General features: G+C 37.4%; 2 protein-coding genes across 8 annotated transcripts in view; both read left to right on the forward strand.

Moving 5' to 3' along the window:
- SHLD2 (shieldin complex subunit 2) overlaps window positions 1–8,795 on the forward strand; it is a 34,708-nt gene extending 25,913 nt beyond the window's left edge. For 5 of the 6 annotated variants that reach the window (XM_068687936.1, XM_068687934.1, XM_068687935.1 and 2 more), the window contains 5 exons: window positions 1,597–1,731; window positions 4,141–4,347; window positions 5,701–5,935; window positions 7,829–7,944; window positions 8,355–8,795. In XM_068687936.1, coding sequence (XP_068544037.1) covers window positions 1,597–1,731; window positions 4,141–4,347; window positions 5,701–5,935; window positions 7,829–7,944; window positions 8,355–8,527 — 866 coding nt within the window. In that variant the 3' untranslated portion in view covers window positions 8,528–8,795. The remainder of the gene's footprint in view (window positions 1–1,596; window positions 1,732–4,140; window positions 4,348–5,700; window positions 5,936–7,828; window positions 7,945–8,354) is intronic. The other variant, XM_068687938.1, reaches the window with a different exon arrangement.
- Window positions 8,796–10,530: 1,735 nt separating this feature from the next.
- The window catches only part of GPRIN2 (G protein regulated inducer of neurite outgrowth 2), a 30,899-nt gene continuing 20,824 nt past the window's right edge, over window positions 10,531–20,605 (forward strand). Inside the window, exons 1-2 of one of the 2 annotated variants that reach the window (XM_068687939.1) lie at window positions 10,531–10,579; window positions 10,907–10,988. The gene's annotated coding sequence lies outside the window, so the exon portion shown is untranslated. Of the gene's footprint in view, window positions 10,580–10,906; window positions 10,989–19,317 lie in introns of those variants that run through there. The other variant, XM_068687940.1, reaches the window with a different exon arrangement.

Genomic DNA, 20,605 nt, shown 5'->3' on the forward strand with positions numbered 1-20,605 from the left:
ATGTCACATGGGACAGTGAAGTTTCACTAATTCAAACCTTGCTTTCCAGATACCTTCCATGTAAGCCTCCTGTTATTAAAGGAATACTTGTGGTTAGACTCTAAATCATGTGGTTTTCAAAATGAAATGAGGAAATTATTATTTTAATGTACTGTTCTAGGATTTGCTCTTTTCTTCGTAATGGAACAGTTCTCTTTCCTGATGCTTTATTCAGAACACTTTAATTATTTCTTTCTGTTTTTTTTCCTAGTTAAAATAGATTTTTAAAGCTAAGCATTTCTGGTGTCTTACATATCTGCATTTGTGTTATTTCTTTATTGTGTTTACTTGTATGCCTATTCATGTAAATTTTCAACGCTGAATTCCCAGTGTGAAATTAGTGTATTACTGCAATACTTATATTTCCTTTGCATAAGCAGAACAGAAAGCTACCTCGTTAATATATAACTTATTCACAAAATTTGTGTTTCCTTTGTATTTCTCTGTATATTTGCAAAGACTGCTTTCTCAAAGAGTCTTTGTCAGCAATTCATGTGTTTAACGTGACGGGTTTTGTTCTTTCACGCTACTTAAAATAATGAAGGTGGTTATTTTGGGATTCCTTTTACTGAAGTTGTTTTCCACGTTAAAATTTGTAATTTGTTTCCATTACTTCACAATCAGGCCTTACAGCTGCTGCTTAATATCATTTCCACATTCTGAAACAAAACCAAACTGGCCTGGGGCCTTTTCAGTACTTTATGCACTGTCCTGCCATATTTTTTTAACCCCTGGGAAAGGAGTTGTCGTCTTCTCCCTGATTAACTGTACTGATGGTCTTCCTTTCTTTACAGTACCACTGTTTCTAAGTGCTTGACATAATGCTTTTCGCTTTGCTCATGCTCCACTGGCATCTTGTATTAGTGCTTTAATCAGTCAGAAATTCAAATGACTTTATCACTGTCAATGTCACCTTAACTCATTAGAAACTGAGATTTATTTGAAGATAGAAATCTCCATAATTTATTATTGTACGTAGATCTCAGAATGATTAGGACATTTAAAGCAAGAGTTTTTAATGCTAGGATTTGGTTGATGAAAAGTGTTTAGGAACTGAAACGTACAGGTATTACCTGTAGATATCTTAATCATTTCAGTTTATATATACAGTTACCTTTGTGCTGTCCATGACTGTAACTTTATGAAAATTTGTTGAGAAATATTTCTTTCAATATATTCCATAGGAACTTTAGTTTCCCATTATGGCAAACTATTGCTGAGAGAATGAGTACATTTTTTTTCTACTTCTATCAATTAGGATAAGTAAGGGGTACTCAAAGATATTCAGATACCTGCTATTTTAAAGGGAGATGCCTAGTTGCCAAGTAGTTAGGTGGATAAGGGTAAATTAATACTCTTTATGCATTCCTTTGAATTAGATTGATCTTACTGAAGAAATCATTGTTTTCATTCTGTCCTGAAGAAATTGTAGGTGTTTTCTTGTTTGTTTAGAATTAACTCAAAATGTTACAGTAGCATGATTTTATTTTAATGTTGAGGTATGTTTTATATGCTTTCTACTATATAACAAACATGTCATAAATTCAAACTTTCCAGAATCTGTGTATAGCTACAGAGGCGGCAACCAGAGAAAAGTTATTCTAACAGTAGAACAGAGCAGAGACCAACACTACAGAATGGTGCTGTGGGGAGCAGGAGCTGCCTGGTGCCCTCAACTTCAAAGGAGAAAAGGTAAAGTCTTTACCTATAAGTAGGTTTTTGTAATAGTATTTCTTTGATTCTATTAGTAGCTTTAACATACCCAACTGGTGGTATTTCCCATTCAACCTTTATATACTCCCCTTGAAAGGGCAGTATATGTTTTTTTTAAACTTTAACACTATTTGGAAATAGTGTCATCAGCAACAGAACTTCAATGTATTCTTTTTACAATGTGGTAGAAGCACGTATATTCAAAAATTTAAACCTAGATACAAACCTAGTCATTAACTGACTAAAAGCATCTCTTGTAAGAACTACATAGCCTGTGTCTTACCAGTGCCTACTACTGTTCTTTTAAAGTATCTGAAACTAGGTTTTTTAATTGGAAACTAGATGTTTAAATTGATTACTCCAGAATTTGCCTTTCTGATCAGTGGGTACATTTAGGAAGTAGATACAGATTACTGGAAGTGTTGAGCATGTCTGCTTAAAGTAAGTTTCAAAATAAAACCCAGAAAGGTTAAACAACCTCAGTGAATATTGACTTGAGTTCTGACTTTAAATGTAGAAATTCTGAATTCTGCCAGTTCCACTTCAGTTTAGTAATAATTTACACTCCTAAAAAAAAATAATAAAAAAAAAAATTGCATAACTGCAAGATCTGCATCTTGGACTACCTGAAGAAGACAGTCCAATTTAAGTATTAACCAATTAACTTTACTTCATAAAACCTACATGGCTTTTACTTTTGTGCATACTTCAGTGTAGGCAGGTATATGCTATTTATTAGATAAATGCTTAATTTTTCTATAAAATTTAGTATGCTAGAATATTAGTTTTTAAATATAGAATTCCGAAGTATTTGATATTATGTATTGGAGCTGCAAAAAAATTAAGTAGATTCCACAGGTAATTTCTAAGACAAAAATATGTAATTACCTGATGTTTAAAGTAGAAAAGCAGAAAAGATGGTGCAACTCTGTAGTGTAAGTGCTTATTGTGGTAAAGCTTATGTCTTATTCTCCAGCTAGAGTTCTGTGTTTTAACGATTAAAAGATTATATCTGCAATTCAAGATAAGAGTGATTTCTCAACTGTTCAAATATGCATCATAGACAAAATGTGAACATTGGATTCTTGTAAGATAGCAAAAAGATATCTCACATGATACAAAACAAACATATACAACACAGCAGCTAATAGTGTGAGTGGGTTACAGGAGGAAAGCACGTGATATTATTCTTGCTTCTAGACACAGACGAACAGCTGGGACATGTGTTACTGTTTATACTGGCAGATTAGGTAACTCAGTTTTGTAGAGGAAGGGATGGAGACTAGTAAATTTTGAATGGTGTGTATATTTGAAGTACAGAAGATTATACAGCTTTGAAGCATCTAAAAATCATTGCCAATAAAAGTTAAAATTTTCATCTATTTCTAAAAATTGGTCCAAGCTTTCAGTATACAATCATCAGACATTCAGTAAATATGTTTTACTCTCATCTGCCATGTGCTACCAAACACATCAAATACATTTCTGTAAACCAGCATTCTTGGAGGATGAGGATAGCTGTTACTAACATAGGGTGAAATTCTGAACCCATTGAAGATTGATGGGGAAAACACAGAATAAGCTTTTAAGATGAAGTAAATATTAACAAGTGGCATTTCCTTTTGTTATAGGAATGCCTTCATAATTTAATGAGGGACAACTTCTAGAAAAAAAGTTGTTTTGAAAGCAATAGGTAGCTTTCTTAACATTTTAGCTCTACCCCCAGAGGGGTTAAACAGTATAATAGTGTGCATGCTCACATGATTTATGAAAAATCAACCACTGCAAGAACCTGAACTGGTCTCTTAACGTACCATGCAAGCTCATTGGTTCTTCAAGGATACTTCTGTCTCACTGCGATGTCAATTCTTCTCCAAATAATCCTTTCTCATAACAGTTATTTCTGCAAATGTCTGTCTTTTTCCCTCAGAACTTAAACAGAAAAGGTTTGAAAGATTTTTAAAATTTTCTTGCTGAAACCTAAGAAGCAGCAATATGCGTAGTAGAGATTCTTAAAGAGAAGTACAAGAAATTATGGTGTAAAATGTTCCCATTTGAGCAAACACTGCATCAGTATCACCTACCTGAACCATTCCAAAAACATGAAAGTGTTACTTATCTTTTTTATGCTTAGATTTTTTTTTTGAGCCTTCTCTGAAACCTTGAAAATGTTTTTCTGGTATTCTTAAGGATCCATGCAATTCTAATGCAAAGTTCATAGAGAAAGGGAAAAAACATATATTTCATGAGGCTTGACCTAAACTTGATGGAACCAAAAGTATTAGAATGTTTTGCTGATTTGTTAGTCAATCTTGTAAATGACTTCAGTTTTCTGTAAAGTAACCAAGATACAGAAATTAAACTCTTGCTTTGTTTTCTGCTCGGTAGGTCATCTATGGGACTTTAAATACCTTCTGGTCCAATGTAGTTCTGTCTCAGGTGACTTGGAGCTGCACACAACTCCATGGTCATCCTGTGAGTGTTTGTTTGATGATGACAAAAGGGCCATTGAATTTAAAGAAAAGTTTCAGAAAAGCAAAACCCCTGTCATGAAAATGACAAATCTATCAGCACATTTGGATGAAAAATGCTCAGGTAAAGTTGTTATTCTTAGTACTGTGGTATCTGTATAGTGCGGTGCATATCTAAGCAAAATAGATGCTTCTTATTTAAATTAAATGTGTTTTTTTTTCGAGTTAACATAGTTCTGCTGAGAGTCCAAACTGTGAATGCAGCCTTCATTCAGGGAGCACACAACTGAGATAGGTGTGGTATGTGGTGTCATACAAAGATAGCTTTGAAACATATGGGGCAGTGCTGCCTTTTGTTGCCTATGTGAACTATTATAATAATGCAATTAACCACTGAAAGAGTTTGTGGAAAACTACTTTGGATATTGTGGAATACTCTTGAATTCCCTGAAGCTGGAGTAATACAGCTACTGCTATTAGAAACTTCTTACAGAAGATCAAAAAAATCTGTTGGACAGTCATCCCCTCATAAATAGGCCTAGAGGATTGCTAAGGTTGGTGTTAAACTTTAATAAATCAGTAAAATTGATTTTTGCAATGCTTAACTTCTTATTTATGAGTATAGCAGCAAACAGCTTGTTAAAGCTCTGTTTTTTAGTGTCTATCTCTGAATCAGAGTGGAGGCAAAGCAATTAGTTTCTGTTTCTGATCTAATCATGGCTTATATTCCACTTCTATTGACACACCTCCTTTTCAGAACAAAGTTTTTAGAACAGGTAGGTTATTTTACCAGTATACTGTGTGAATGCATCTAATACATCAGATCATGGACTTGACTTGCAGGAAATCCACGTGACAAACTTCATAGTGTTTTTCCGTATCTATAACCTGTATCCAAAACTTGTATAATATGAAATTTGCTTTGCTTGCATGCATTGAGATCCATAGGTGTTTATGAAATCATTTTCCATTTGTTTTGAATGTCCATATTTCATTCTGTGCATTTAAACTCAGTCTTCACCATTGTGTTCATGTGATATAAAGGCAACTTAAGCTTCTACTGATAATTTTTCTTAAGAAAGATATTTTGATTACCACAGAATAATGTTTGGTCTGCCACATTAGAAAAGTTGTCTTTCAAGATTAACAAATTCATTTTGATTGTTTTCTGGTACTGCTGGATTTCAAATTTTTTTTTGCAAAATTCTGTGATTTGATCCTTTATTCAGGCTCTTCTATATTGGGATCTACCACAACAGTAACAAAGTACTACAGAGTTATGTGTATTTTATAGATGTAGTATTAAAGTACGATGAATTTCGCTGTTGAAATTCTCTTATATTTGAGAATGTGCTTCTAAAGAAAAAAAAATGCTTAAGGTTATATTGATGACTTTGCTTTTGAATCAACTGTACCTCTTACTTTGCTTTATCTACAAAAATGAACAAAAGTTTGATTGAAATTGTTGTTTCTGTAGGAGTGATTCAAGTGAAAGCCCACATCATAGAGCTGAAGTTTACTGTTTTAACTGACCAGTACAGGCAACTCATCTTCCATGCTGACACTTCCCTGGAGTGTGTGTTGGCTTCTCTGCCTATGATTACGTATTCAGGCTGTGCTAAATGTGGCTTGGAAGTACAGGCAGATGAGAACATGATCTACAAGCAGTGTTTTAGATGTTTGCCATACAACAAAGTAAAAACATTCTACAGGTAAATAAGATAAAGCTGGAGTATATACTATTAAAGAAATAAACTACAACTTTTCTGTTTTAAGTCTCACTTATATCAAATTGTGTATTTAAGGTGTGGTTAGTACTTTATGGTGTTCTAATGAATTTTCAACAATCTGTTCATAAATTGCTGTACTAGATTTAAACAAAGAATGTCATCTGGAAGTAATGTAACTTTTTACTATCTTTGAATACTGTGTTCGGTAACAAGGTTTATCCAGTACTGTTTCAGTGGGTTAGGATGAAGTAGAATGTTCAGGACAAAAGTAAAACTCCTTGAGCCTCATATTTCAGCCTAAGTTTGAAATTGTGTGAACACACAACCATATTTCTAAACTGGTAAATGTATTTTAGCCTTTTGGGAATAGAACTAACAAATGTTTTCATTAAATATTCTGAGGGAGCAGGGATGCAAAATTATCAGTAGATGGCACTGTGACTCAAGATGAATATGGATATTTACTAAAGAATATGAAATTCCAGCTTATTTGGATTTGGTTGATGTAGAAATACCTTGAACAATAAGTAGTTACATTTCAAAAGCTCAAAGTAAATTTAAGAATCATAGTAACTTGAAAGACTAGTAGGTACAGTGAATTCTGAGACAATCATAGAATGAATAGAATTCTAGGATATATAAATCTTCAATCAGTTTTCTTCCTATAAAATTATTCCTAAATTACTTCATAGTGAGTTACATTAGTGAATCATTGCATACTCAATAGTATTTTACTTGACTTTGATTTAAATAATATAAGCCTATTTGTGTAACTTTTGATCATTCTCTGCTCTTTAAAATAGTCCTGCATCTTAAGAAAGCATTACAGCAACCGAAGCCTTCAAGAAAAGGCATAGTAGATATGAGTAAACAGAACAATTTTTTTTTTTTAGTATCTAGTTAAAAATATCTATATTAGTTTGTCTTCATGATAGAACCAGTTTTGCCTGTCAACTAACAAAAGAAAACATATGTAAATCACTAGAAATGGAGTAGCCCTAAAACTCATAGGATAAAATTGGTAATTAATAGAGAAAACATCTGGATGCATGGTTTTTCGCTTATATTTATTTTGCTTATACAAGACATCAGATAACTGAGCAACTTGACTGGAGCAAGACAGCTTTTTATTTATTTATAAAAGTGTTCAGAAGACCTGGACTTTTATCACTTCATGTGCAGACAACTCTTTTTTTTATTCAGATCAGGACAAGTGTTACTTGTTAGGTGAATTTCTTCCAGATCTGGTATAGGTTATGTTTGCATGTTTAGGTTTTTGCCCTGAATATTACCAGAAAAAAGTATTGGAATACAAGGCTGTTGAGCGTTTCCCAAGTTGACTGATAAGGTTCAGCTTTCCATTGCTATTACAGTTCCTTTTTACATTTATCTGACCTGAGAAATTTGTTTCTTAAATGAAGGAAGATTTTTTTAATTTTAGCAATTAAAAAGCTCTATCTTCAATCCACTTTAATCTCAAGAAGTGAAATTCAGGCTTTAGCAGAAACATCAAATGTTCAGCTTCATGACATCTTGACATGTTTATGCTTTCAGGAATTAAAAACATCATTTGGTGCAGTTTGCATCGTCTTTCAGGAAAAAAGCTGGTGTTGCTTAAAGGATTGTTTTTTGCAGTTGTCTCAAAGTAAGGCTTGCTTAATAGCTTTAAAGTTATTTTAACATTGTGTAGTGAAGTTCAGTATATATCAAGCTCATTACAGCTTTACAGATTTGACTGGTAAGAGCATACAGATTTTCTAGTTCCTGATATGTCCGAGGGTAGTATTACATCGTATTACTTTAATTTAGAAATGTTACTTAAACCAGAAAAAATATTGCAGCTAACTTTTATGAGTCTTGTGTTTTCTTACCTAGGCCTGCTTTGATGACAGCAGAAGATAGAGGATGTGAAATTAATATTCATGTGGTGTCTGAGTTGATGGAAAAAATCTTCCTCAATATTCCTGCCGACTGGCTGAACAGATCAGTAGGTACTGTTTCATGAATTGTGGTAGAAATACTATGGGCAGCAAAGTTTTCTAAATATTCAGCTACTGAATGGATTTCTCATCTAGAAAATAAAATCCCTTAGAAGTTTTTAGAAATAGATGCCATACGTTAATTATGTAAATAACTATAATGGTGTTGTATCAGACAGGCTTCCACTGATGATACTTCAGTTTGGATTATTGAGGTGGTGCATATGATTCACAAGCATAGTTTAATGAGAAGCACTCTGCACATTGCTGTCTTAAAAAGTGATGAAAACTGAAATCTAATATCCTATTTGGATGTTAGATTACATTTCCAGTAATTCAGTGTAGCTTTCATGGATGTTGAACTTAAATGTTAGATGCTATTATGAGAGTATGAAGTAAGTAAATTGTTCTGTCTTTTGCAGTGCCTTCCTCAGATATAACGTACAGCACAATAGTAGCAGATCTGTGTCATTCACTGGTAGCGGATTCAGAAGCATCGTACTTCTTGGAAATTAAGAGCCATTTTGTGCTAGACGAAAACAGCTATCCTTTGCAAAAGGATTTCCATCTGCTAAATTTTCATCCTGATCTTTGAAGCATTGACCTCTGCCACAACTGAATAACACTGTAAAAGCAAGATTGCAAGCAGAAGAAAGGTTAATTAGCTCAAGGAAGCAAATATTTTTTAAACTACAAGAAGGATTTTTGCATTTAACTTATTTCCCCTCAAAAAAACAAAAGGACTGGTATGGAATATCTGCTAATTATGTATACTACTGCTGTAATACTGATGAATTGTCATAAAATGTATTTTTATATATATATATATATATTTTTATTTTAATAAACTCCTGGTGGTATCTGTTTTCTACTCTCCAGAAAAGTTTTCTGGTATTAAGAGACTGAATTTTTCAGATATGGCATATTGGAGGAAGATGGTCACCATTTAGTAGCATCATTGTAGCTAAAAAGACTTTCATCCTGTCTGTTACGTCTTTGCGCTTACTATTCTATTGTGGTTCCTTTCTGTCTCTTAACAGAAAGATTTCTGCTGCTCTGCGCCAGGATTTTTGCTGTTTGTTTTCTCTTAAAATAGCTCTCTGAGAATCTAATCTTGCGTAGCTAGAAGTTATTGCATCAGTTTAAGTGGTCTTGAACAGTTTCAAATGTATAAATTTTATTTGCCAATGTTGTTTTGACATTCGTAGTGGGCTTCTCACCTTTTTGGTGAGGCTACTCTGCATGGTGATGCAATGCACTGTAGTCAGGCCTGATAACATCATTGTCAATTCTTAGGTCGTTTTGGGTTACATCCAAATATTGGGTTATCATTTGTGTGCAGAATTCAAAACCAAGAATTGAAATTTACTAGTCAAAATAACTAATCCTGGTGATCATATATGTCTTCCTGTTTGCTCTGCTGTATGTTAACTAAATTGGAAAAAACATTTTTAAGAGGGGGTAAATGGAGTTTCAGCCCACCAGGAACGAGGTCTTCTGTTTGTGTTTGGGGAAGGAAAAAATACAGTTACTTTTTTCTACCCTTGTCTCCTTTGTGTTAAATGATCAAAGGTTTTCTGCCCTTTTGGGCACAAAAATAGCCTTTTCCATAATGTCCATACACTAATGAAAGGTTTTCATGAGGTTATGAAGGGCAGTGGAAGCTTCTCTATTTTAAAGGTGTTTTTTTGGCTGTTTAAAAGCCCATTTCTAAGTTCAAATATAAGACCAAGCTGATTTGCCTGTGTTCACATTATGTAACTTTATTATTGTATCAGAGAGAATTCTGGAAGTGTCTTAAGAGACTTCCTGCCTAAGTTGTGGCACTTTAATAACTCTGTCCATTTCAAGTGTGTAGTGTCACTTTAACAAATACGCATTCTGCACATTCCAGCCTTGGCCAGGATCAATTCGTTTTCTCTGCTTCTCAGCTGATGCTGTGATTATTCATGCTTCTCAACTGCTTCATATGAAAAAATAGTTTTGATTTCTAAGAGAAAGTTTATCTCTAGAACAGCTTAGATGAAGCTGAGAGTGTAATGTTTTGTGGAGCTAGATGTTGTACTATAGTCTAACTTCCTGGTTCATTTTCTATAATTTAACACATGTATCTTGTGGTGTGCATGTCTAGGTCTTGGTTCTTACCTTGGCCTTTAGAAGTGAAATTTTTACAGAGTCTTTTATCTATGAAGTTGTATTTACTATACTTCAGGGTTATCACCAAGATGTCTTAGTTTAGAATAGAGGATAAAGGTATTCATTTTCCCATCTTTATGATTTTTGTAGAATTAGCAACAAAAGCAAGGAGTCAGGCCTCCAATTAGGAATATATATTTCTTAAATATTTGTCTTTTTTTTCTGTTGTTGAACTTTGACATGTCTGCCTTCTGGTTTTGAAAACATACATAGCTCATTATCTGGGAAGAAACCAAATACTGATTCTTGCTGCATTTGATGGCTCTTTGCATATGGGTGATTTCCTTACTTCGGTGGTGGTTGTTTAGCCCTCTTGTTTTGTACACCGAAATGATAATCCTGTTTGGTTTTTTTTGTGGCTGCTTGGGTGGAGGCTTTCTTCTAGCTTCATTGAAGTTGAAACTGACATGGAAAAGGCAGGCATAAGCACTGGAAGAGAGATGTAGAAAAGGTAAGCGTGATCAGCTGCCATAATGTTGCCTTTAAGCCTTCTGAAAAATAGGAAGAAAAGTCAGAAATGAATTCAGATTGTTTTTAAATGTCAGAACACTCAGTCTAAACAATATTCTCTCACAAAACATTTTTCTAAAATGTATTGATTTAAAAATATGTTCACTGTGCTTCTGAGACACCAAATTAAATATGTTTGCATCTTTTATCTTAAGATGGATTTTATTTCTTAAACTGGATATCTTTGTGAAATATTTGCTCAATGTATTTCACACCATTGTGTTTACAGTGAGGTTGACTGCATGTAATTACTAAATGCTGTTTGCAGGAACACCACATGGCAGAGGATAGAGAAGTACTTAGAGACGATAGAGTGGTAGAATCAGAAGCACCAGTAGATCCTTCTAACAGTAAGTAGTTTTAGCTTAGTTCATTTGGCAGTTTCCCTCTGAAGTCTAATCCCTACTGGAATTAATACTTTTGAAGTTACAACAGATTGCTTTCAGTGAAAGGATTTTTTAATTTAATGTTAAATTATTTAAATATTAATTCCATTTGGCAGTTCTAGGTGTTTTATGTGAAATATATGGGAGTTCTACTGCCTTTTCCACCACTTCCTTTTATTTGTGAATTTTAACTTTCACAGTGGTGGTACCCTTCAGCTAGAATGGCTTCTATAAGGAAGGATATATATTTTTTTTTTTTCCCAATTACAATGTGACTAACTTTGAGGCTAGTGTATCAGTCAGGGACACAATAGACATGGAGCTGTAGGGAGCACTGATGGGCACCCTAACTACAACAAACGGTTTACATGTACATCAAGAAGCATAATTGTGAAAGGCAGAAATAATAAGAATACTTAGAATTTCCATAGGGCCTTTAGTTCCCAGGCTCTTGAATTGTGCACCAGCTTTAATTACTGGTAGTTAACCATCATGAAAGCTTTTTGAAGTAATAGTTATCGTTATCCTTATTTTATAGGTTGCTTAATATTTGGAATTCCTCCAGATTCACACTTACTGAGATAAGAATTTCTTCCCACAACCTACTATTGGCTTTGAACTGGTATTTAGTTCTTAGCTTTAGCTTGCTTTGGAGATGTGACTGTTTCATAAAAGAAAATGTACTCTGTCATGAAGTATCCTTTGGTGGATTTATTCTGGGAGCTATTTGTCAGTTTCCTTTCAAAAGAAAAGCTGGGAATGGAAGAGTAAGGGCATCCAGAAGGGAATGGGTCTCCAAGAAATGTTCTGTCGTGGTTTTCCTGATGGCTGTTGCTGAATGCTTTATGCACTCTGAGTGGCCAAGGTCACAATCCAGAACTAGTCAGCCAGTAATACTGCAGGTATAAAACAGTTGGGGTTAGAGACAGGACCAAAACAGAGAAGAGGAAAAAAATCTTTGAAAGCTGCTATATTTGGTGCCTTTAGAAGGACCTAGGGAGAAAGACAGCTGAATAAATAAATAAAAGACAGCTGTAACCTAATTAAGGAACCCTAGTTCTGGGTTTCTACTTAGTCCAGGAAAACCCCTGACACTGTAGCTAACCTTGATATTCTTCATGGAGAGTCAAGCCAAATATTGTGTGCTTGTGCAAAGCTTCCAACTAAGTGTATCTGTTCCACCAGTCTCTTTCTGAAGCAGTAAAGCCTGTGAGCTTATGAAGTACTGCTACAGCTTGTGCAGAGCATGCTGTACAAGATAGACTTCTCCAAACTTTGCTCTTCTTTTGCTGGGTATTTAACTCCTTGACAGACGGACACAATGCATTTGCATATCCTCTTCAGGGTCTTCTTACAGGTCTTCTCTCAGCAGTGTTATAGTATGCCTACTGATATGACAGTGCACATAGGTCTGCGTATCACCAATTCTGCAGAACTCAGTGTTTCTTTTTCTACCTTACATTTTTACTTCTGCTCACAGTATGCTGTAACCATTGGTTTTCCCTAATCATAATATTTATGCAGGCTGTAGCGCCATCTCCTGTCCAGTGTTGGGCTTTGGTGTGCATCGATACAGTGACACAAAGTTCTCTTAAAGGTGACTTTTTTTGATATGGAACTGAATGCAGAAGATGTGAACTCCTATGGCTTTCAGATGACCTTTCCTGTTTCACAATCAGAATTTCAGAGATACTAAGTCTGCTTTTACTGTAACATGTTTGCATAGTTTATTTTTGCTAACGTAAATTGCATTGAAAAAGTTAACAGCTATTGCTGTTGTAAGAAAAAAAAACAGTACAAATGTTCCTTTAGCTAGACTTCTGTTAGTAAGGACCAAATTCACAGATGTGTGCAAGGCTTACAGAGACTGTTTTTTTTTTTTTTTTTTTTTTCCGAGACGATGACTTGTGAAGCTCTGGGTCACACGGCTTTAGAGCTTTCTGGGGGTAACGTCTGGCTTGTAGTTTTGTATACCACCTACCCTTGGTAGTAATAATCTAAACTCTAGCTTTGACAAGGCCTTGTGAGTTTACTTGTGTACACATGCAAAATGAACTGTTCACACAGCTGTAGCAATGAAGAACAAATGTTGCTCAAAGGCAAAACTAGTTTTTATTAATTTTTAATAGTTGTTTTTTCCTAACTTTCAGTCCCTCTGGAATAGAGAACAGATTTAGACCAAGCACAATGTAAACTAAGTATAAAGCAAAAGGGGAGGGATTGCTAACCATAGATCTCTGTAGGCAGAAATGCGTCACGAAATTTGGATGAAGTGCAGGAAAGCCCAAAATCATATATAATATAAAATATAAATATATAAAATAAAACATAAAAATCACAAATATGTATTATATGTATATGATTATGTGCTTTTCTGCATAATGGCATAGGTATATATAATGGCATAGGAATTATATTTAACGTAGCTCTAATTGATACAGCCTTATGGGATTATAAATTTATGTCAAAATTGGATCTTTGTTTGGGGAGCAAATACAATCTGTTTATTTTAACTTGTGATTGTTTCTGCAGGTACATAGATCTAAAACTTTTGTGTATAGTAATGACAGATTTACAGATGCCATCCCATGCATTTATGTTAAAACAAACAAGCAACAACAAAAGCAATGGTGCCTAAAAATCTCAGTCTATTTAGTGAGACTAATGAGATTTCGAGGATCAGGGATGTCCCAAGAATATCCTGACGGTAGGTGAAAAAGAATAAACTTTTCAGCTAATTAAGTCCTTATTTTATCCATGTAAGTGATCCCCTTTTTGCACAGCCGCTGGGGGCTGCAGGCAGCTCGCAGCTCTTTGGCTCCCTCTGCTGGATTGCAATGTACAGACCACTGCACAAGTCAGAGCTAAGTGACTGACCCAGCTTCTGTCAAACTGAACGAATCAATATGACCACAGAATCCACTGGGAAGCTATCATAATGCATAAAGGGACTTTGTATAAAAAGGCACCGTGCCTATTCTTGCACTGCTTTTGCAACAAACAGTGAGATTGTTGCAAATTGTCCTGCAAATAAATCAGTGTCTTGTGTGCATAAAAAATAAATTATGTCTCCTCAATACACATAATACAATCGGATTTGGCCCTAAGTGCACCTAATTCCAAATGATATCAATGGACGTTGGCCTGTCCATAAATCCTCGATGCTAAGGATTATTTTGTTAGAAAAGAAATCAGGAACAGTGTTGGTATCAAGAAGCAAGAAGTGCCACATGGGCAGTATCATAGCAGCTATGTGAACTATTCAATTGACAGATATATATGTTTTTAAATATTTTTTAATTCATATACTCAAAACAAAACAAAAAAACTAGGTTAGTGCTTAGCCAGATGAACAAGCCAACAGAGGTAAGTGCTCACAGGAAGGGCTGAAATAAGCAGATGTGGGCAGGCTAGCAATTACTGAAACTGTCTGCTGCGGCCAGAGTGCTGCACACTGTACGTTTCTGTTGCTTACTTAAGGTATATGTTCTAAAAAAAATTCAAGAAATACGGGAAGGGTACAAGTCAGTCTTACAAGCTAGCAAGAATCAGTGTCATTCCCACAGGCACTGTTTACTCACTTTACTGAGAAGGGTGGTGTCTGAATGGTCGAAAGCAATTTTTTTTCCCTTTTTCCCCCCCTAGGAGCCAAGAAAACCATTTCTATTCCTGTCCTAGCCCAAGGTTCAAGTGGTACATTGTGCATTGGAAATGCTAACCTGAAGCATTCCTGCCTTCTGTTATCCAATTTACTACGTACTTTTGGTTGTATATAAGTTGCTTTTTAGGACTTGAGTGGATACCTTTTTTGCCATACCAACCTAACTTTTCCTCAGAGAATGAATGAGATCTCTGTGACAACCTGCTTGTGTACTTGGCAACCAGGGGCTAAAGGATGTGAGAGAGTTAAACATTTTCTTAGGATTTCTGAGACCTATGAGTCAGTATGTCCATGAGCAAAGGTTACATAAACTAATAGATTAGAACAAGATTTAGTTGCATAAACACTGTTACTGCATTTCAATCTGTCACAGAGTCAACCCTGCAGATTATTGCAGGCAGAGCTAGCCTGGGGTTTACAGTCCATCCTGTTGGACTCCCTCTGGCACTGGTCACACATGAAATAGCATTACTGCCTTCCTGTGGGGCCGTTCTGAAATCTGTGTACTTTACAGGTCTTACCTGTGCATGCCATATCTAATACACAGTACTGTTGCTCCCTGTGTCTAATTTGGAACATCACCCTGGTGTATTGCTTGCGTAACAATTTTGTCTTTCGTTTAACCAAGGACCATGCCTCTTGTGAAGGTAGACCAATAAAGACAGCCAGAGATTATGTCTAAAGCCCCTTCAAATTCCCCCAACTTCCCTGAAGTATGTCCTCTGTCTCTCTTCCTTCAGTCATACTCTCCCTCAGCATATCCTGAATACAAGAGGTGTCAGGAAGACCAGTATAGGAAGGCATGGGGCAAAGATGGGGGTGGGTAAACTGGCCAAGCATGTTACCAAGGAAAGGGAGGCTAGATTAGCAGTGTTGAATGGGCTGGAATCGGTCCATAGGCCATCTGACAACTGCGTTATGATGACCGTAGACTAAATCGGTTGGGAATATTCTAGGTCATGAGAAAACAAAGCCTTTCTTGGAGCTGCAGAGCTGTTTCTTCAAAGTGGGTCAGAGTCAGAAATTATTTTCCCAAGCTGCTTTCTTCTTGTACAGTGTTTTCCTTGGTGCTTTCCCCAGTTTCTTGCTGATGCTATTTCCTCATTTTACATCTGGTTACTGAGGCATCCAAGTTCAAATCCTTATTTAGATGTTTAACTTGGTCTAAGACGGTTAGTAGAGCTAACTGTCTATACAGCAGGCTTTGTTCATAGCACTCAGCTCTGGGTACGAGCTAAAACTCAAGAGAAGGCTGCAATACCTTTGTTTGTTGTCCAAAGACCAAATAATTCTTTGAATTATGTTTGTGAAAGAAAACTAGGGAGGATCACTATATGAATGAACGTGCTTTTGAAAAGACTTCAGACCCAAGTTTGCAAGGCATAAAACCGAATGATTGGGCTGTTCTAAGTGTAATGTTTTGTCCTGTGGTGTGTTTTCTTTTTTATTTTTTTGTGGGAGCCTGAGAGCAACAGAACAGATGGAAGACAAGCAGCAAGATAGAGAGTGAAGCTAAACGTGATTAAAACTCTCAAAAAGAACAAAGCCCTTATTCAATGAAAGGCAGCTTAAAGCTACCCTGAAACTGGCTTGAAGGGGTTTTGCTTGTGTTTTTTTTTTTTTTTTTTTTTTTTCTTGCGTGTATACAATTATTTACTGCTTGTTCCTCCTGGATACTGAGCGGTTGCAGAGAACAGGGGAGATGTTCTGGTGGTTGTGCATTGGGGCAAATGAGGTCTGGGCAAAGGAGAAGTGAGAGCAGAGTGCCCATGTGACTGTCCCTTGTTTTTAGATGAGATCTTAGGTTTCACGTCATGAAATAATTTGTTTACAGCAAAATATGCTTTAAGGAGGGATCAGCATTCTTTGTAATCATCTGTTGTTCTATTCATTGGATAAAACAAACAAAAAAGCAGTGCTGGGTAGAGATTTGCGAAGTCTTTGAAATATGAGATTGCTTATATCAGCAGGGTGCCTTGCAAACTGCCAAGGTAAAAGAACTGGGCTGCTTTGTTGAGAAAGCTGCTCTCAAATCCAACATGAAAGAGAAAGGAGATGACATGGCTCAAAAACACCAATTTTCACAGCACTAAAAAGCCTGACAGCTTTCAAAAAGATTAATCCCCCAAAGAAGAGTACCACATCTATGTTGCTCCTTGAACAAAGTCACGTCAGGAGCATTAGAGCATTATTCCCAAGAAAGATGAATGTAGATGACCTGCCAGATTTCATAATGATTTTATGAAACCAACAGATGAGATAAACCCACACAAATCATCTTCCTTTTTACAGAAAAATAAAGTTAGAGAATATAGGCTTATTCAGGAACCGTGCTGGCTACAGCTGAGCTGTCTTTGCAAAGAGCTCAGCTTCTTAGAGAAACCCTGCACATGAAAAGAATGCCTGTAGTTTCAGGTGTTTTTAATAAGGGAAGCATTTCTATATAAAAGGCATTGCTTTCTTGTGTTCAGATGGATTAATTTGGTAAATTATCATTGAATTACAGCTGTTGGATGTGTGTAATTTTACTTTTATTTGAAGTTTTGGTGATATTGTTCGTCTGACAGTTGCTTTCTCTGAAATTCTATTTTTAAAAAATTGTGCTGCCCATGTCAAATAGTAGGTGATGGTCGGTTCCATGCTTTCAAACAGTCCCACTTACGTTTTACTTGCCTAGAGTGCATGTGAAAACAGACACTCTTCTAGCTCTGGTACTGGACTGGCTGGTACTCGTTGGGGTTGGCATGAGCACTCTCCTGGATAAACACTGGCAAAAACTGAAAATCTGGCACTGCATACGGGATGCCAAGTTCAGTAAGAGGTTAGCAGTATCTAGAGTGGAGAGCTGCCAGCAGGTTTCGTGCATAGTGGAAGTTAATTTTGGCTATGGTGCATTAGCTATGATTTTGAAGGCTCACTCAGACTGTACTGAAGCACTGTTACTCTTCAGAAACCCTCAACAATATTTTACAATGGCAATGTCTGAGACCTGATCCAAATTGACTGTGGCAGATGACATTCAGGCAATTGAGCAGTGTTGCCCACAAGACAGCATACTGTTCCCGGAGGGCTACATTATTGTCATAAGCTAGTACATATACCAGAAATGCATTAAGCTAAAATTGGCCTGGTTGCAGGTGCAGCTTCACTGGCTTAAGTGGCTTTGAATCATCAGACAGCAAATATCAGCCTTCCAGGGGTTGCGTACAGAGTCCGCAGACAGAGATAGGAACAAACTGCAAGCAGCATTTTGTGAGTCAGCTCAGAAGGGCGCTTCTTCCTTTCTTCCCAGGAGAAATCCACAAACATTGTCTGGATTTATTCTAATGTATCTAAAGATACAGTAGGCTATTGACTTCTCAATTTCCTTTAACTGTGAGCTTGGTTAAAGAAAGAATAAATTGTGCAAACATGGGTTTGAGACATCTTTGTGCCTTTTCTTATTAAATGGAAAGTTAAAGCTATATACCCCTCACAATGTTATGGGTGTTATATGTAACCCCTTAAGGTACAAGTTCATCACCACTATCTTTCAGTAGGCACGTTTTATGCTTCCAATAAAAATAGTCAGCCTTGCTGGACATACCAATTCCAGGATGAGAAAGTTATGAAACTTCATCCTGTGGAGGGTTTAAAGAAAATGTGATGGCATCATCGCATTTTATTGTGTATGTTCTTGGAATATTGGACAATTTGCAACAAATTTTGAAAATGTATTTTGACTGGAAGGGTTGTGTGCTGAATGACTTCACAGCTGGCATCTATGGAACAGTGCTGGAATATCTGCAAGTACCAGAGTGTTTCTCATCACCTCAGCCAAAGCTTTCTGTGGGAATAGAAAGGAAGTAAAATGCTGTGAAGTTGTACTTTCCCCACAGCACTCACAAAGTCCTATACCACTGTGGGGAGATCTGTCTGGATGTGATCCCAGGCTACCAGGAACACCAGTAAGAGTACTCAGGAACAGAAGAGTTCAAGGAACTTCTGTTTTTCCAGCCTTGTCGGATGCATAAGGTCAGCACAAGCTGCTGACTTGAACTGCCTACTCTGCTTCATTGCTGTAATAAACATGGCAAGTAAAATGAAGTGGCCGGAAAGCTGTTGCTGACCTAGGCATGGTTGTTAACTCCTGAAATGCTTTCTGACCTGCAGCCTAAAGGAGTAATTGCACATTGTGTGTGCGGAGAGGTCTTTTAGGTGCAAAACCTGGCTTCACATGGACATTGACTTTGTTTTTGTAGCCTGTTTTGAAGACTAGAGAAGCACTCTTGCATTCACAAAAGCATTAGGTGGGGGGTCGTGGTCCCCCTTTCCCAGCAGAGTGAGGTGTGATGGGAGGGTACTAGGTGAAGACCCAGGAACAGACTGAGAATGTGCTGTAGGTGCTGCATAGGAAAGGTACTAAATTCTTTATGATCAGGAAAAAAAAAAAAGAACTTAAGTTTTTTTCTGATATTTTGGCATCCTTCTCCTTGCCCCCTCAGAGATCCAACTGGCCTGCCTCACGTGAAGCTTGAAATGGAGGGAAGTAGGCCAGAAAGAAATGAGGCTCACAAGGTGGAGACAAGGAGAGGTGCTTGGGAAAGGACTGAGTGCCACGGCTGATGAAGGTGAGTGGGAAAGGAGAAACTTTACAAAGACAGGCTGCTGCGAATGGCAAGATCCCTCTGCCCGTGACATACCACTGCAGGTGGCACCTGGCAGCCTCAGAGCTGGTTCTGGTCCTTGAGGGGGGTTGCCCTGCTGGAGGTGGGCAGGACGGGAAGCTCCACAGCAGCATCCTGGGGACCCTGTCAGTGTCAGGCCAAGTGTAAGGGCACGGTGTTGCCTTCACAGCTGGGGGCAGCACGGGCTAGGCTGACTGCAGCCTCCTGCAGGCACAGAGCACAGCGGTGCAGGTGGCCAGGTGTAAGTGGGCAACCGTGGGCATGGGAGGGAGGCCGTGACTGGGAGGCAGCTGCCAGGCCATGGGACTCGTGGGAGGGCAAGGTGCACGCACACAGCTGAGGCCAGAGTTGCAAGCACCGTGGCGTGCATGCTGATATGTACTTTTTTAAAAAGTCATGTTGGTTCAAGTCAGATTTGTTTTAGTAAGGGGAAACAGCTTCTGGAAAAAGACTTGCAACAGAAAATTTGTTCTGGATTCTGTCCTGTCCACAACAAGCAAGACAACTACCTGTCTGTAGCATGCTGCATTTTCCATCTTCCCTATTCAGCTCACTCAATCTGTCTTTTGAATCCACTAGGATAGACTTGTTCCTAGTCCATATCCATACAACTGATGCATTCTGGCTTTGGCTTTTTTGTGTGCGTGGCTGTGGTTGACTTACTTTTTAATGTTCTGGATTACTAGAAGCAGCGGGTGTATCCTACTGGTATTTTCACATTTCCATGAGGGTTGAAATTGAACACGTCCAGGATAGCTTGGTCCAGGTGCTGGCTTCTTTGTATAGCTTTTATCGTTTTTCTCCCTATCATTTGTATTCCTTTCCCTCTGCTCCTCCTCTTCCTGCCTCTTTGCCTCCCCTCCCTGTGCTTCCCTGTCGGCATTGCGGGCTCTGCACAGGCCCAGTTTCTCTAATCAGATGAAGCTGCAGGATTATCTGTCTCCCTCCCTCCTAGGCTCCATTTTATTTCCTTTCCAGCCAAGGGGGGAGGCAGGAAGGGGCGTCACCTCTAGGCGTAGGAAACCCCATCTACCAGTCTCCTGCCTTTGATGCTCTCTAACAATCCCCCCTCCTTCTCCTTAAATGCTTACCTTAGTGTCAACAGCATCAGGCAGATCAAGGAGCCCAGTTTCTAAAGGAAATCTGAACTCTTTTGGCTTTCATTCTCATTACATTTCTGAGCATCAATTTCAAATCCCCTCCAAGTTACTTGGGCAGGGAAGCTGGATGCGCAGTCTCTGAGTAGCGGGAAG

This window comes from Anas acuta, chromosome 7 (genome assembly GCF_963932015.1).
Source record: "Anas acuta chromosome 7, bAnaAcu1.1, whole genome shotgun sequence".
Taxonomy (NCBI): Eukaryota; Metazoa; Chordata; class Aves; order Anseriformes; family Anatidae; genus Anas; species Anas acuta.